This window comes from Danio aesculapii, chromosome 10 (assembly GCF_903798145.1).
Source record: "Danio aesculapii chromosome 10, fDanAes4.1, whole genome shotgun sequence".
In the NCBI taxonomy this organism is placed as follows: Eukaryota; Metazoa; Chordata; class Actinopteri; order Cypriniformes; family Danionidae; genus Danio; species Danio aesculapii.
This window is the reverse complement of record NC_079444.1, coordinates 20,610,767-20,627,187: the sequence shown is the minus strand read 5'-3', so window position 1 is coordinate 20,627,187 and position 16,421 is coordinate 20,610,767. Positions and strand designations below refer to the sequence as shown.

General features: G+C 35.7%; 1 protein-coding gene across 1 annotated transcript; it reads left to right on the top strand.

Annotated features, from left to right (window-relative positions):
- The first annotated feature begins 15,316 nt into the window (after positions 1–15,316).
- On the top strand, positions 15,317–16,212 carry LOC130236512 (fish-egg lectin-like). Its single transcript, XM_056467235.1, has 3 exons — positions 15,317–15,401; positions 15,497–15,724; positions 15,816–16,212. The coding sequence occupies exons 1-3, from the start codon at positions 15,344–15,346 to the stop codon at positions 16,043–16,045; spliced, it is 516 nt and encodes a 171-aa protein (XP_056323210.1). The 5' UTR covers positions 15,317–15,343; the 3' UTR covers positions 16,046–16,212.
- Positions 16,213–16,421: the final 209 nt, after the last annotated feature.

The following is a 16,421-nucleotide window of genomic DNA, read 5'->3' as shown; positions in this document are numbered from 1 at the left end:
CTGTGGCAACTAATCCGAAAAGAAAATTAATGATGAATGGGTCAACGATCCATAATATTCATAATATAATAGTGCATTGGGTCCCAATACAGAATTCTTATTCAGTGCTAATTTCTTTTAATTTTTTTATTTGGTTTTTTTTTTTAAAGAGAACAGAACAAAAAAAACTTTTAAATGACAACAAAGACAAAAAGCCATACAATATAATTTCCAAGGTTGCCAGATACAGTCTTATTTACATTCATAAGTATTTATGTTTGATCAGATCCTGCCGTACATAGTTCTGGTAAGGGTTACATATCAAGGATCAAATATATCTTGAGTGGGGATTCCAGATACATATAAACAAAAGCACCACAATTAATTACATTAAACATAAAATTTTTCTCAACCACTTTCCGCAGTAGGAAGAAATTTTCTAAGATTGTTTTTTTTTTTTTTGTCTGATTGTTGTTTTAAGGAAAGGGTCAGTACTTCCATATCATACTACTTTGACAATATCATGCCATTCACCTACAGATGGATCTTCCTTGAACCATTTCTTTGTAATGCCGTTTTTATTAATTGTTTGCAGTGTATTAGTGGGATATGTTTCATTTTTTTTTTTTTTTTTTTTTTTTTTTTTTTTGAAGAATAAATTCCCAGATACATAGTTTTAAAGTTACAGATTCAATTTCATTGTTGCATTTATCTCTTTATTCAGATCTTGCCAATAGGTGCGAATACTCCACCTGGCCGTCATGTTCTTTCTTCCCTTTATATTGTGCTCACTTCCCTCATGTCTGGGTCTGTTCATTGTTACAAGTTGTTTGTTGAAGTCTGTTACTGTTTCTCTTTGTGCTGCTATTTGTGAGTTTTTGCTGTCTTTGTGATTTGTCTTCTGTTAGAATGTGTTTGTCTTTTGTCAGTAGGTTTCTAGTTTCTACCTGGTCCCGTTTATCCTTTTAGTTTCCTTAAGTAATTATATTTTTTATATAAAACAAACCAAATTGTAGCTTTCAGTGTTATTTTTCTGCTTTAATTTCAGTAAGTCAAGTAATTTTGTGCAGTTTCAGTAATTCCCTTTTTGTTATTGTCATTTTAGTTTGTTTTGTTTCTTAGTTTAGTCCCCGTCTGTCTGTCTTGTTTCCCTGTCCCAGTCCAGCCCTGCCCACTGTTACTGCTACTAGGGAGACAACAGTGACTGCTCTTGTATCTCTGCAGTGCCCCTTTCAAGGCCTTCACCGCCACCTACCTGGCCTTACCTTACCTGCTCCATTTTCAAGCCTCTGGGTATTCTATGGCTTCTGAGTGTGCCATCCAGAACTCTCCAGCACTACCCCTTGCATCTGTCTGTTAGATTCAGCACTACCCAATTAAACTGTTATCCACCTAATCACTATTTTTATATCTGTCAAACACCACCTGTACTCATTCTGCGTCTGGGACTTCAATCCATGACCCAGCCATCACATTTTCTCCAGCATTTAACAGCTTTTTGATTCTAGTTTGAAATATTTTTTAGGTGTTTTAAAACCTTTTTTTCTAAATAAATTCCCTCCAATCTGAGTTAATTGTGTTTCCCACAGTTAACCATTCATCTTGTTATAATTACAGGGGGTTTCTTTACCCATTTCTGTTTTATTTACAGTACGTTGAATGTTTCTTTGGGTGGCATCGTGACAGTGCAGTGGTTAGCACTGTTGTCTCACAGCAAGAAGGTTGCTGTTTTAAGTCTTGGCTGGGCCAGTTGGCATTTCTGTGTGTAGTTTCCCCCACAGTCCAAAGATATGCGCTATATGGTGAATTGGTTAAAGAAATTTGACTGTAGTGTATAAGTGTGTGTGAATGCGAAAGTGTATGGATGTTTCCCAGTACAGGGTTGCATCTGCTGCGTAAAAACATCTGAATAGTTGGAGGTTAAATTCGCTGTAGTGACCCCTGATAAATAAGGGAATCAGCTAAAGGAAAATGAATGAATGTTTGGTGTCAGACAGGAAAAATGACTAATTAGTTTATTCATCTTCCTTTTGTAAGCAGATACAAATATCTGCACTACTGTTGGACCAATATCTTTTGAATCTCTTATGTTCTTATTAAACAATGATAGTCTAACTTGAAGGTAACCAAAGTCTTGTTTATCTGAATTGTATTTATGCAAAAGTTGTTAGAAACTTTCAATTTTTTTCTTATTTGTCATGGCACCAACAAACTAAATGTCTACACTGTGCTGCCTTATGAAAATTATCTAATGATGGTAGACCTCTACCACCCTGATCTTTAGGAAATTGTAGAGTATTAATGGCCCATTTCCACTGAGTGGTACAGTTCGGTATGCTTTTATGGCCGTTTCCACTGTCTAAAGGTACCTAAAAGCGAACCGTACCGTACCACTTTTTGGGCACCCTTTGCAAAGGGTACCTAGCATGCCAAAGGCGAAGCTAGACGCACAGCTGAAAACTATTAGTTTACAGAGAAGTGTTAATTGTGCATGCATAAGCAGAAGAATGAAAACAAAGAAACCGCAATGTTTTAAATATACAGCCGAGACATTACATTGTACTACTATATACACATAATAACGAGCCATGGTTGACCCGAGCTCAGACAAACCTTGTCATTGTCTTGATGAACAGCCACAAAGCCAAGAAGAACAAAATCTGCTGTCCTGTTTTTGTTTTACGAGGCCATCTTAAAGAGCGGTTTCACTTTCTCTACTTTCTCTTGCGTTCTCGTGATTGCTCATGTGCACCTCTATATTTGAAATAACAAACTTCTTGAGCTGATGATAATAACGTGCACGAGATTATTGAAGTGCTTCTGACATCCGATCCTTTCAGAAACGGACAAACGCGAGAGTGAAGTGCGGAAAGTTCCTTTACAATTATACGGTAGTTTTTCCTGTATTTTTACAGATTTTTTTAGAGTGTAGGGCTCGCCCTAAATTATTCATATGTTTGTATATGTTTTACAAAACCTCTTTGAACGGTATCTATTAAATCTGGAAGAATGTCCTCTAATCGTTTGTGCCTAAAGTCTCTATAGTCGATGTTTAAAACTGAAATAGGTCTATACGAATTATACTCAGTGGATCTTTTCCGTCTTTTGGAATCACGGATATGATAGCCTCTTTCACGGATATAGGGGGGTAGCCTTCATGTAAGGTGTGAATAAAGCATTCCAGAAGCATTGACATCCATTGTTCTTTAAATGTTTTATAGCACTCTGCAGAGAAAGCATCTATTCCTGGTACTTTAGTTGTTTTAAGCTTCGATATAACCTTGCTTTTTTTGTCTATTGTTGTTGTTTGAGTTGTTTTATATTGTATTGATCCAATTGATGGTAAATCCAATGTGTGCAAAAAATTGTTACATGCTTGCAAGCTCAGTACATCTTTTGAGGTATATGGTTCCTTATAGTATTCTTGAAAAGCCTGTTGTATTTCTTCCAATTTATGACATATCTGTTTAGTTTTTGGATCTTTGGTTTTAAATATACTGTACTACTCTCTGCCTGCTGTTTCCATTTTCTCCATGACAGAAGCTTTTTTGCTTTTGGACCATTTTAATATGTGATCCCCATATTATAGGTTTACCTCGCATAACAGCTTTTGGGTGACATGTAACCATTATCTATGCGTTATTGATGTGTTTTCTATTGCGTTTTTTCAGTATTTGCTTTTTTATAAGGACCAGGTATCAGAAGATTTTTAAATAGCTCACAAGAGTGTATAGAAATAACAACCACTTTTTGATAGATAAATAAGTCAGACTCAAATATGACGGTAAATAACTGAGGTAAGTATATTAAACAAGTTAAATGATGAAAATAAAATAAAACAAATAAATAAATGTCAAAAACAGTTCAGTTTTATGAACACTAGAATAAAGTAATATATGTATATAACATATATACTGAAATCACCAACACTTCAGATGATAAATTCACTTCATACAAATTCAGTTTCATAAATCACTTGTTGCATGTACAATGAAGAAGAAAAAACAAAAAAAGATGGAAAAATTGGATGAAAGTAGTAGTTCAAAGTCCAAGAATGTTTTGTCCTACCAGTTCAGTGAACAACGGATTAATTTACTTCCAGGCACGATCTTTCAAAGAGGGCGGCTTGCCATGTCTGGACCACCAAGAAAGCATCCACGGCAGGGACAGATCGCGATTTCAAAGTAGAAACAGTAAAGGGAACACCCACACACACACACAAAAAAAAAACCCGGCCAAGGAAAGATAAAGATGAACCGGGAAAATAGAGAAAAATATGTCTCGATTAAATATAATAGTTTTCTGTTGTCTCGGCCGATTCAATGTACTCCACTCGCACTTCTCTTCTTTCACTCTATGACTTGTTGTCAGCTTCCTATCCTTAAAATCTGAAACTTTGGGGCTTTCTTTCAGTCAATCACCGAAACAATATGATTTTAGATCGTTGAATGATCTAAACTGCTGTCTCAAAACTTTATTCTCTATTTATTATTATTATTTAAACACTATGTATATAATATAAAGGAACTTTATTCACCATTTCTTGTCTCAATCATAAAATAAAATGTTAGAATATAAAATAAACTATTTATAATTTGTCTTAGTGACCTAGTCAGTGAGCTGGGTTACAGACACCTCTCCATTATCATTATGTTAAAAGTATTTCAATATTTCTTTTTTAACATATTCAACACATATTATTAAGTAATTTAAATGATATATTTAAATTATTTAAGTCACCAAAATGTCTTTTGTGTTTGTTATCCAGAAACAGTGATACATTCCTGAATAGTCTTAAATGTCCCTTGTCCCTATTTTACAGTGCTTTACTTTTTGTTGATCTGATCCTAACATAAAAAAATAATCAATTCTAGAATGAGACATGTTAGAAGAAGAAAAGAAAGTATATTCTTTTTTTAAGGGGGTATATGTCTCTTAATACATGTATTAAGCCTAACTCTTTTATCATATTTGTCTAGTTTCTTGACTAATTTGCTTATTAGAAGATCCAGCTTATTAGAAGGTCCAATTTAGGCTGGAGTTGGACTTTCCAGTCTCCGCCACAGGCCTCTTTGGCTGTAATACTAAATATGTTTTTGAGAAATGTTTTGTGTATTTCTAGGTGTTTCTAGGTGTTTCTAGGTTTTCTCCTTTTGCTATTCAAAAAGGCATCTCTGAGATTGCTGGAACAGTCAAAGATGTTAAACTAAGATCTGGACAAATTCTTGTTGAATGCTCCAAAAAGATCCAGGCAGAAAACCTATTATGTGCAAATGTGCTTGCTGGTGTTGCTATAAAAACTTTTCACCATCCAACTTTAAATCATAGCAAAGGAGTAATCCGTACCAGAGAGCTAGAAGACATGGAAGAGACGGATATTACTGCAGAGTTAATGCCTCAAGATGAATCACAATCAGGAGAGAAGATTGTATCATAAAAACAGGAACTTATATTTTAACTTTCAGTAGACCTCTACCTCCAGAAAATATTCGAATTGGATATTTGAGTGTCAATGTAGACATTTTTGCACCTAATCCACTCAGGTGTTTCAACTGCCAAAAGTTTAGACATGGATCGACTGCTTGCAAAAACAGATCTACTTGTGTAAACTGTGGAGAGGAAAAACATGGTGAGCAATGTAAAAAAAACACCAAAGTGCAGCAACTGTGCAGGAGAACATCCAAGCTCATCCAAAGACTGTCCTACCTGGATTAAACAAAAAGAAATCCAGAAAATTAAGTGCTCTAAGAAGGTGAGCTATTTGGAAGCTCGAAAACTTGTAGAGAATTCCCCATTCTTTAAATTGGAAAAGACTTTTGCAGCTGTGATTAAACCACAACTACAGTCTGTCGAGGTTCAGACAGATTTGACATGGCTAAATGAAAAATTTGAAGAAATAAAATCTCAAACTCCAGTAAATACAAAGTTTGTTGATCATCAAAGTCAGACTGTGCCCCATCAAACTCAAGTAAATCACAAAGAAAATTCATCTACAGGACAAAACTAAAAATAAACAAAAAGCCAAATCCTCAAAAAGAAAAAACAAGCCAAGAGCATAAGGAGATGAAGACCAGCAGCTCAAAAGACATTGAAATGTCAGACGATAAAAAACCTCGTAGTCGGAGCACTTCTCCTAAAACTAGAAACAAAGGGCACTCACATGTTTTATCAACTTGACAGTGGAAAGTCATATCAATCAGAGGAATTGCTGTGGCATGAGAGCCAATTTTTCTGAATTACAATGTCTTGCTTACATTTATAATCCCCTGGCTTTCTGTCTCCAAGAGACCCATCTTACTCCAGAGACCAATATATCTCTGAAACATTTTACATGCTTAAATGCATATGGCCAAATCTTCAACGTCCTTGTGGTGGAATATTACTAAGGCATGATGTTATATGATGTTATGAAAATAAATACAAACCTACAAGTAGTAGCAGTCCATGTAACTTTGCAAAAGACTATTACATTGTGTTCTGTTTATATTCCCCCTATTTAACTAATTAATGAAAATGACCTGTGTCTTTTTAAATGATGGTTCATACACATACTAACACCCAGGACATGGATCCTTCTCTGCCATTGACTCAACAATATGTGATGTCTCTTTTACTACTGATTTCTCATGGTATGTCTCCGATGATCTTTGTGGAAGTGATCACTTTCCTCTGATTATAACCAACACAGTGGCAGATACACAACAGAGACCTCAAAAATGGAAACTTGAAAAAGCTAATTGGTACTCATTTCAAATCCTTTGCTATGAGAGACTTGATGGCAAGCAACAGTATAAAGAAAATCCAATCAAATGGTTCACAGAAAAAATTATTGAAATAGCAGATGAATCGGTACCAAAAACATCAACAAAACAGAGCAAGAGACGGAATCTTTGGTTTGATGACCAATGTAAAGAATTTATTAAAGCACGGAAAACAGCAGAAAGATCTTTTCAGAAACATCCAACGTCTGAAAACCTTATGAAGATTAAAATTTGCAGAGCACAGGCATGGAGATATATAAGAGAAGCAAAGAGACAGAGCTGGAATAAATTTGTGTTGAGCTTGACAATAAATACACCATCAAAGAAAATATGGGATGCGATTCGGAAAATGAAAGGAAGAGGCGGACCACAAGTAAAACACATTGATAATCACGGCACTCTGCTGACTAATAAATATGACATTGCCAATCTACTTGCAGAAACCTTTGCAAGAAATTCCTCCACATAAAATAATGACCCAAAAACACAGAGATCTACAATTAACCTTTTTCTATTGAGGAACTTTTAAACTCTCTAAAGTGTTGCCATGATACAGCAGTCGGTATGTCAATATTGTCAATTTTAATCAAAAGGAAACCTTAAAAAACTGTTTTAGATTTTTATCTTATATATTATCGTTATTATTTATGTATTTTACCTTGTATAATATTTATTGCTGTTGATTACTTTTAATTGTTAGAATATTTTTATAATTATAGAAAAAAGTAATGGACTGAACACGGAGACTGGAAAGCCTAATTTAACACAATGCATGAAGTTTTGGATGTGCATCACAGAGCTGGTGCAAATACAAGCATTACATTTACAGTTAAAGTCAGAATTATTAACCGCCCTTTGAATTTTTTTTTTCTTTTTTTAAATATTTCCCAAATGATGATCAATTGATGTGCTTTGGTCCACTCTCTGTTTTACGATGCCTGACTGCCCTCAATGTCTTTAACAAGATGTGGTACCTGACGTAATGGAGGCGGGTACTTTCACTTTTCACTATATAGCCCCTCACTTCTGTTCATGTTCAAACCAAACTAAAATCGGTGCCGTTTTTCACTTCACAGGTTTTTTCGCGCTTCATATTCAATGTTGAAAGATTATTGTAATCGTTGCATTAGTCTGAATGTAAATCACCGTGCCAGGCAGCGCTGCACCAGTGTGAGAGAGTAGACCAAAGCACTGTCTGGAGAATGTGCAGGCATTTTATTGCAAAACAAAAGGTGGCAGACTTAAAAAACGTAAAAAAACAAAAAAAAAAAGCAAAACATCACTTCATTTTTTTCGTCGTGTTGTACCCATGTAAATATCTGTTTCCACAACATTAGAAACAGACGTTTCCTTTTAGCCTCATAATTTGATGTTGCTGTCATGTTGCCGTCTCTTCACTGTACTGGTTTTTACCAGGTTGTGGAAAAAAATAATGTGCTTACAACATCCAATCAGATAAACGAAACCAAAAAGCAATATAGTGTTTACAACTTCACAGAAAATGTAGCATTCAAAGACTTAAAAGCACAAATTGTTTCTCGATTCTAAGACTGTATTTGCATGCAATTGACAAATAGTTGCAGGCAAATAAAAATTTTGTGACTAGGCAGCACTGGCCTGATCGGGCCAATAACGATTCTCTACTGTCCCAAACATCTCTCACGCTGGCCCTGGGCCATTGGGCAATCCTTATTGTTGAACCCTGTAATATTAATTACTGTATTTCAAAGGCCACTTAAATTTAGTCCAAAAACAATATTTGACCTTCATGCATAATTGATTTAAATTTTTAACTCATATAATTTTCTCTTTATTTAATGTGTTTTTAATCAACTAATGGTTAATTTAAAAAAAAAGCTAATAACTACAACCTGAATAAAATAACAATATCGCATATGCAGTACACTCAAAATTATATTGCATTATCTGTGTGAATAAGTGGGAAAATATGTGGGGTGCAGTAAGGAGGGAGTGGTTTCAGACACAGCTTTTGTGTTGTCTTATTTCTGCTTGTGCTCAGATATTTGAGAGGTTTACATTCTATGAATTTTGCCTTTATTGATGTATATGGGCACTCTGCAAGCGGTGAAAAAAAATCATTTTATATAAATTAAGACAATTCCTAATTTTATTGATGTTTCCTTTTGTTATTCAGAAATGTTCTGCATATCTTTTGTGAATATGTCTTGATTAAGTAAAAAAAAAAATGCCTCTGGAATATTGTGAATTTCCTTTGTTTTTATAACTTGTCAGGTTAACTACTTTTTAATTTACTTTTATAGGGACACCTCCAATGTGAAGCAGCAGACAGCTAAAGATATTGCTGGCTGTTATGCTAGACATTATTTAAATTTGATTGTTTGCATTAAAATGTATATTACATTATTAATCTTATTACGTGAATGTAATTGTGATGTATATTGATTAATAAAAGTAATTATTTATGAAAAATGCGATTGTATTTTTAAAAAATCTATAAACATGTATAGATAGATAGATAGATAGATAGATAGATAGATAGATAGATAGATAGATAGATAGATAGATAGATAGATAGATAGATGTGTATTGAATTTGTGATTAAACATGTTTGCACAAACCATAAATTAAGAGAAATAGGAAAAACAAGCATTAAAAAATAAAATCGTGCTTCAAAGCACTCAAGGTGGTTCCTGGTCATTCTTAATAGGAGGGTTCCTCAGAGAACTGTTCCTTTTAAAATGGTGCCTAGAGGTTCTTTAGAGGGTTCCGCCGGTGTGGCAATGTGAAGAACCCCAAAAAGTGCCTCCATGAACCTTTCGTTTTTACAGTGTTAATAAGAGGGTTCCTCCAGGAACCCTTGAAGTTCCTCAGAGAACTGCCCCTTTTGAAATGGTGCCTAGAGGTTCCTTAGAGGGTTCCGCCGGTGTGGCAATGTGAAAAACCCCAAAAAAGTGTCTCCAGGAACCTTTAATTTTTACAGTGTATACTTCTTCTCTCCTGTCTCTCCCTCTCTCTCTCTCTCCTTTTTCTGTCTGTCTCTCTGACATGATGAATCCTGTCCGCGCTGCGCTGCCGTTAGCATCTTGGTTAGCTTACTCAACTAACGTTACCAAAACGTCTTCTTCTGTACCCTCATTGATGACGAAGAGAGTTCGGAAAAGGGCGACTAACATTGTAGATACAGATCAATTCTATTAAGATGTTGCTAACGTTTAACAACAGGTGGAAAATAACTGTTTATAGAATATTATACACATTTGAAATAGGCTAAACATTATTAAATACCCAATTGTGGCAACTGTGACTTTATATCATGTTTCCTTCCTATTAAAAATAATTGTATTTCCAATCTGATATGTAATGGGGAGAGAAAAAGTAGCACGAGTTCAGCAGACCCCAGTTAATGATCGATCGCATCAAAAGATGTTGCTGTGCGCTTTACAAGGTGCACCACTCACGCTGTCATTTTCCACACTCTTTACTTATTTTGTCTCTGTCAATCAGACATTGATGCGCGGAAACCGTGAGTGAAGTTTCACAAACTAATTTCGAGAGGAGCACGTGATATCATTGACTGCAGCTGGTCACCCATCTACAATCATTAGTTAGCCAATCACATTAATCCAAACTAACTATAAGTAGCCTAGCTAGAACTACTCCCTTTCCTTCGTTTTCTGAAGAAACCCCCCATCCACCCCTTCTCCTCCTTTCCTCCTTTACCACGGGGAGCTCTCAAGAACCACCTGATCTCGTACTTCCCTTACATGCTCTATTGACCAGGCGGGAGCCCTGGGCACAACTATCTCCAAGCTACGGGTTCTCTCCCGGGACAGCATGCCAAACCTGCTTACATTTGTCAAACAATATCTAATGGCTCGTTTCCACTGACTGGTACGGTACGGTTCGGTTTGGTACAGGTCACTTTTATCAGGCTTGCGTTTCCACTAACAAGGGTACCCTTTTGGTGGGCGTGGTGTATAACAGAAAGTTTCAGTCGACGTCGTTCTCGCTCAAGGATATGTCTACAATAAAGCTGTACGGGTCACTTACATATCATATGAAAAGCACTTCTCACAAAACAGATGCTTTACACACATAAATATTTCTGTATAATGTTTATTACTAACTTTTCAATGAACATGAGTTGATTATAACTGCAGATCAATGACAGTGCGAAACAGCCTACTGTAACGTCTGTAATTATATAAAATAAATAAATAAATGAACATATATAAACACATACAGCCCCTTACAGTCTCCGATATGTTACTACAGAAGAACTACACACAGCAGACATTTCGTCCGTATTTAGGTTCAGAAACAACACGAAATATAGCCTATAGTCAGTGAAAACCTCTCATCTGTGTCTGTAATCTTCAGCAGCACATGTAGCCTCTGTTAGACAGTAATTCCATCATTCCCGGTTCATATTAGTCAAAAATGTGAAGATAATAAGTTAGTTATACATGGCATTTTGTTCATATTTGCTAAAAAATAATGTGCTCCTTTTTTTCCAGCTTCTCCTCTACTTTTTTGCGCTTCACTCTCGCGTTTTGTGTCTGACAGGATCGGGTTTCAAAAGCAGGTCAATAATCAAGCGCACATTGTTATTATCATCAGCTCAAGAAGTTTGTTATTTCAGATATAATGTTAGACGCGCGGCGAACGCAAGGAAGAAAGCGAAACCGCTCGCGCTTCAGACTGCCTCGTAAAAACTACGCGGCACAGGGTAAATCTGCTCTACTCCATGGCTTTGTGGCTGTTCATCAAGACGATGACAAGGTTTGTTTGAGCCCGGATCGACCATGACTCGTTATTATAAGTATATATAATTCTGCTGTAATCTCTCGGCTGTGTGTGTATTTTAAACATGACTGTTTTTTGTTTTCATTCTCGCTTGTTGTGTAAGCGAATGACGTATCTCTGTAAACCAATAGCGTTCAGCTGCGAGTCTAGCTCCACCTTTTGGTACCCTTTCTCGTGTTTGGTACCCTTTCGAAAGGGTGCCGAAAAAGTGGTACGGTACGGTTCAGTTCGGTGCGCCTTTTGACAGTGAAAACGGCCATAAAAGTGTACCGAACTGTACCGTACCGTACCACTCAGTGGAAACGGGCCTTAAGTGTGAACTCTTGAAATAAAGCTAATTCCAACTAGGTTACATGCTCTATTGACCAGGTGGGAGCCCTGGGCTCAACTATCTCCGAGCTCAGGGTTCTCTCCCGGGTCAGCAAGCCAAACCTGCTAACATTTGTCAAACAATATCCAAGTATGAAATATAGCTTATTCCAACTATTTGCACTTAGCCTAAAAAGACACTCCGAAATTGGCTTTTTTTTCCTCCCCTCACAGGGGCCCCAAGTGCGCACGGCCAATAAGGCCCATTGGTTAATCCGGCCCTGGCGAACGTGCTTTTGCCTCTGGAACGCCCTGCCATTAGAACTAAAAAAGGCTTTGTTGCTGCCTATCTTTAAGTCTAAATTAAAGACTCATTTATTTTCCAGGTCTTTTAAAGCATAAGTACTTCCCTATTTCTTCTTATTATTTTTTTGCTATTTTTATTGTTACACTTTCTATGATCTTTCCTATTATGCACCTATTGCTGTTACTGTTTTTATACCCACATTGTCTGTCTATTTTTTCTCTGTAAAGCACTTTTTGCAGCCTTGTGGCAGTTGGAAATGTGCTATATAAATAAATTGAACTTGAACTTGACTTTGTTTGAGAATAATATAATATTTCCCCGTTTGCGATCATTATTATATGAAGATAATAAATCTTAAATCCCATTTTTCCTAATTTCTTGTGTTCTTTATCAGAAAGATGCAGATTTTCTCTTTTCATTTTAGCAACAAGTTTGCTTCTTTTGATCGGATTAGTAACTCATTAACATTTAAAGTAACCCTATATTCCTGTGTTGGCATACAGTATAATCAAGTGTTGTAGTGAAGATTGAGGTGACCAAAACGTAAAAATAACATAAACAAAAACATAAACATACTGAACCACATAGAAAACAAAACAAAAAAAGGTCTCTAAACTTAAAGTCTTAAACCACTTCCTAATGTGAGGGGAAAGCCTTCCTTCTCTAAAAGACCCCTCATTAGGCTAATGTGCACCAAAATATTCAACATCCATTCTAACTGGCACTAATTATATTCTTGTATTTCTAGGTTTCCAGGTTAAATATTTCTACTAATTATCTTATATAATAAAGGATTTTTAAATTTTACAAATTATAGTTCTTTTGTGTCATCTTAACAGTATGTTATTCAATAACTCCAGACGTAATAAGTATTTCAATCTTTCATCCTGTATCACTTGGCTCGGTTAAATACCTTTCCTTTTTCATTCGGTTTAAATGTCCATCATCAATGAATTAAGTCAAAAAGTCTAGCCAGTCTTTCAGAGTTCTATGTTAGAATGTATCACCTTTTACCCTACTTTCCAACAGAGATTGCATTGTCTCTATTTGAAATTGACATAGTTGTTTTGCCAGATCGTTGCTCTGTGTGCTTCTTTACTTTTCTTTGATGTCATTCCAACCTTTTCCCAGGTCCTCTGTTTCACTTTTCCAGATATTCCTATAGCAGTTTCCTCTTCGCTGTTTATCAGTCCCTTTTCTTTCAAGTCTCTTGATGCTTCCATCATCGTATTATATATAACCGGGCTGTTGTCCAGAAAGATTCTTAGTATCACCAGCAGTGACATTTGAAACATTATCCCTTTTTCTTTCCGAATTTTTCTTATCAGCGCAAACGCCCTTCTTTTCTGTTGGATCTCAGATGGATAGTCTTGGTCAAAAAAAAGAATGGTTCTTTTTTCGTTCCAGTGTACTTTCTACCTTAATGCAGAGCAGAGTACCAAGTGTTTCATTTTGTATTCCACCACCACCGATCTATTCCTATTCCAATTTCCTCCAATGCTCCGTTTCATTGACCCTCTCTGCCATAACGTTTAGCTCTATGACAAAACTTGGTTTAAGTTTAACTTGGTTTAACTGGTGGTTTAAGACATCCAGACTTCTTGTTATAGTTGCTTATCTCTTTTTTTACGAGAGAATCTTTGAAGGCAGTTAGGTCAGTTGTAATATCCACCCAGAAAGCTTTAATGTCCACATTTTTGCTCCAATGCTTGCTGACAGCTTATCAGCTGTCCATCTTAGACTTTTCATCTGTTGATTTCACATTCTTTTCAGGTTTCGATTGTTGTTTTATCCTAGCCTTTTTTGTTGTGTCCCCCTCCATGTTATTTAAATGTAGTTTAGATAATAACAAGTGATGTAAAAAGAAGGATTTCGGTCTGTATGGGAGTGCTCTTACTATACTGCACAGATGATCATTACATGTGTCGGCGCTATAATAGAAGCCCTCAGTGCAAATTTCAAAGCAACTTTGATTGGCCCAAATACAAACTTTGTTTAGATTAACTTTTTTGTCTTATTTTGTTCAACCGTATACTATCAGAGATTTACCTGTTGGGTTTTGTACTTATTATTGTTTACCAATAGTCTCAGTTAAATTTCATCTGTTCTATTTATTCTTTGGTTCAATTATGTGGTCATTCATAAATATCTGAACCAGGTTTTAAGCTTTTACAGTGTGTACTTTGGTCTTAAAATTTATTATTCTGAGGTTAGCTTAAGTTATTGGAGTCTGGCCTAAATTATAAGCGTTTCAAATGACAACTTGGTCAGAAGTTTCAAATGACAACTTGGTCATAATGACAATTATTATACGGGTGTTGTTGTTTTGTCTCAAGCTTTGAACTTATAGACCTTTGTTCAGTGGTCAGTGAACAGATCAGTTCACCAGCCATTTTAAGTGCTGTCTAAATCACAATTTTTTTCAGTGTGCTGAAACTTTTGCACCCTGAAAAGTGCCACAATGCAGGGGAAAATCATGCTGCATTGATATATGCACTATGAGCCCTTAACGGAAGCTCGAAATATGAATCGTGTGACCCAAATAATCAAACGAGAGACGTTTTTCTAGAAAGAATCTGTTATTTATTCATTTTTAACACAAACAAACATAGCTAGATAGGTTAGTAAAAATTGAGCAAACATTTGTAATTGTTTAATGGTTAAAATGGTGCTGGTATACGAAACAATCAAATTATTTAGCTATGCTTTTATTAGTCAAATTAATATATAAAAATGATTAGTTCTTCTGTTGTTTAGAAATTCCAGTTTTAATCATGTACATCGAAGACGTTCTCATGTCATACTCAGTGTGTCCCAATGTATAGTGAAGCAAGCTCAACATCACCTTACCAGCACCCGAATTCGCCAATTGTATCTGAGTGCAGACTTGCATATGCAAGTTGAGACACACTGTCTCAGACACAATGCACTCAATGGAGCTAGTGACATCACTGTGAGGGGTCGGGTTAGGGGCGGGTTTAGATGTGCATATTTAAAGCATTGCATTCTCCAATTCGTGCAACTACTGGTGAACGACTTGCTGAATCCTGATCAAATAAGACAAGGTTCTCTTCATTTAATTGCTGTCATTGTGTTGTTGATTTTTTTACCCATTTAACTTTACTTTGAATTTCAAATTTAATTCATGTATTTGATTTTTGTTTAAGAACAGGTCCAAACAAAAACTGTATGTGGAGCAATGAAGGTTTATCAAGGTGTTCTGCTGCTCTTGAGTTGCCAAATCCTTTACACTCTGGGTAAATGCTGTTTTTATTTTATTTTTTACATTTTCTTTTTATTGTCTTTTAAAATATTTTAAAGGCTCTATATCTATTTTTTGTGGTTTTTTCAGCTTTAGACTGTACCATAATGAATGGTAATCTGAAGCAGATTGATGCTGGGTCTGGTTCAGTGGTTGGAGTGAACGATCTAAATCAAGCGTTTGTGCTGCAAGATGATGTCTTCAATCTGGTCAGCAAATCTCTAAAGCACTTCAGTGTTGGTCCTGCTGGTCAGCTGGGAGTTAACAAAACCTACTACATCTTCAAATTGATAAGTGGCAGATTTGTTGAGTTTCCAGGTATATAAAAAAATTCCCAATGATTCAAAATATATCTTTATTAAAAAAGTGATTTTTAATATTTTAGCTAAACTTTTTTTTGTATTTTAAGGTCTTCTCAAGCAGGTGGATGCTGGAGGTGATCAGATCATTGCAGGCGTCAATATGAATGATGACATCTTTTGTTTAAATATGGATGCAAACAACCAATGGCCATCCAGCACCACTCCTTGGGTTACCCTTAATGGAAAGCTTAAGTATTACAGCTGTGGTCCTTACAGCTGCTGGGGAGTGAACTCAAATGACCATATCTTTATCATGAAGGTAATGTCACCATGTTAAATGCAGTGAATGAAATATAATTTTGTAAAAAAAAATGTAATTTTGCACATAGTGTGGTGTGAGGTAGTATGAGCACAGACACAAATGGAATGGTGGTGGAAGATTATATGGAAGATAATTCACTAGTGTGCTTAAACAATGGTAGGGGAACAAGATTTAATATTAGAAAACAAGCAAAATCATGTTTAGATATAACAATAGTGTCAGCTGCAATATCTGTTAAATGCCAATGGGAGGTAGTAGAGCAGTCAACAGTAGGGAGTGACCATTTTACAATTATATGTACAATAGGATTAGAAATGCAAAGAAGTAAATTAATAAAACAAAATAGATGGAAATTTGAGAAAGCTCATTGGGGAAAATATAATCAAATATG

Coding starts and splice junctions, on each gene's coding strand:
- LOC130236512 (XM_056467235.1), top strand. CDS start 15,344: ATGAAGGTTTATCAAGGTGTTCTGCTGCTCTTGAGTTGCCAAATCCTT. Junction 15,402..15,496: donor CCAAATCCTTTACACTCTGG/GTAAATGCTGTT, acceptor TGGTTTTTTCAG/CTTTAGACTGTACCATAATG. Junction 15,725..15,815: donor CAGATTTGTTGAGTTTCCAG/GTATATAAAAAA, acceptor TTGTATTTTAAG/GTCTTCTCAAGCAGGTGGAT.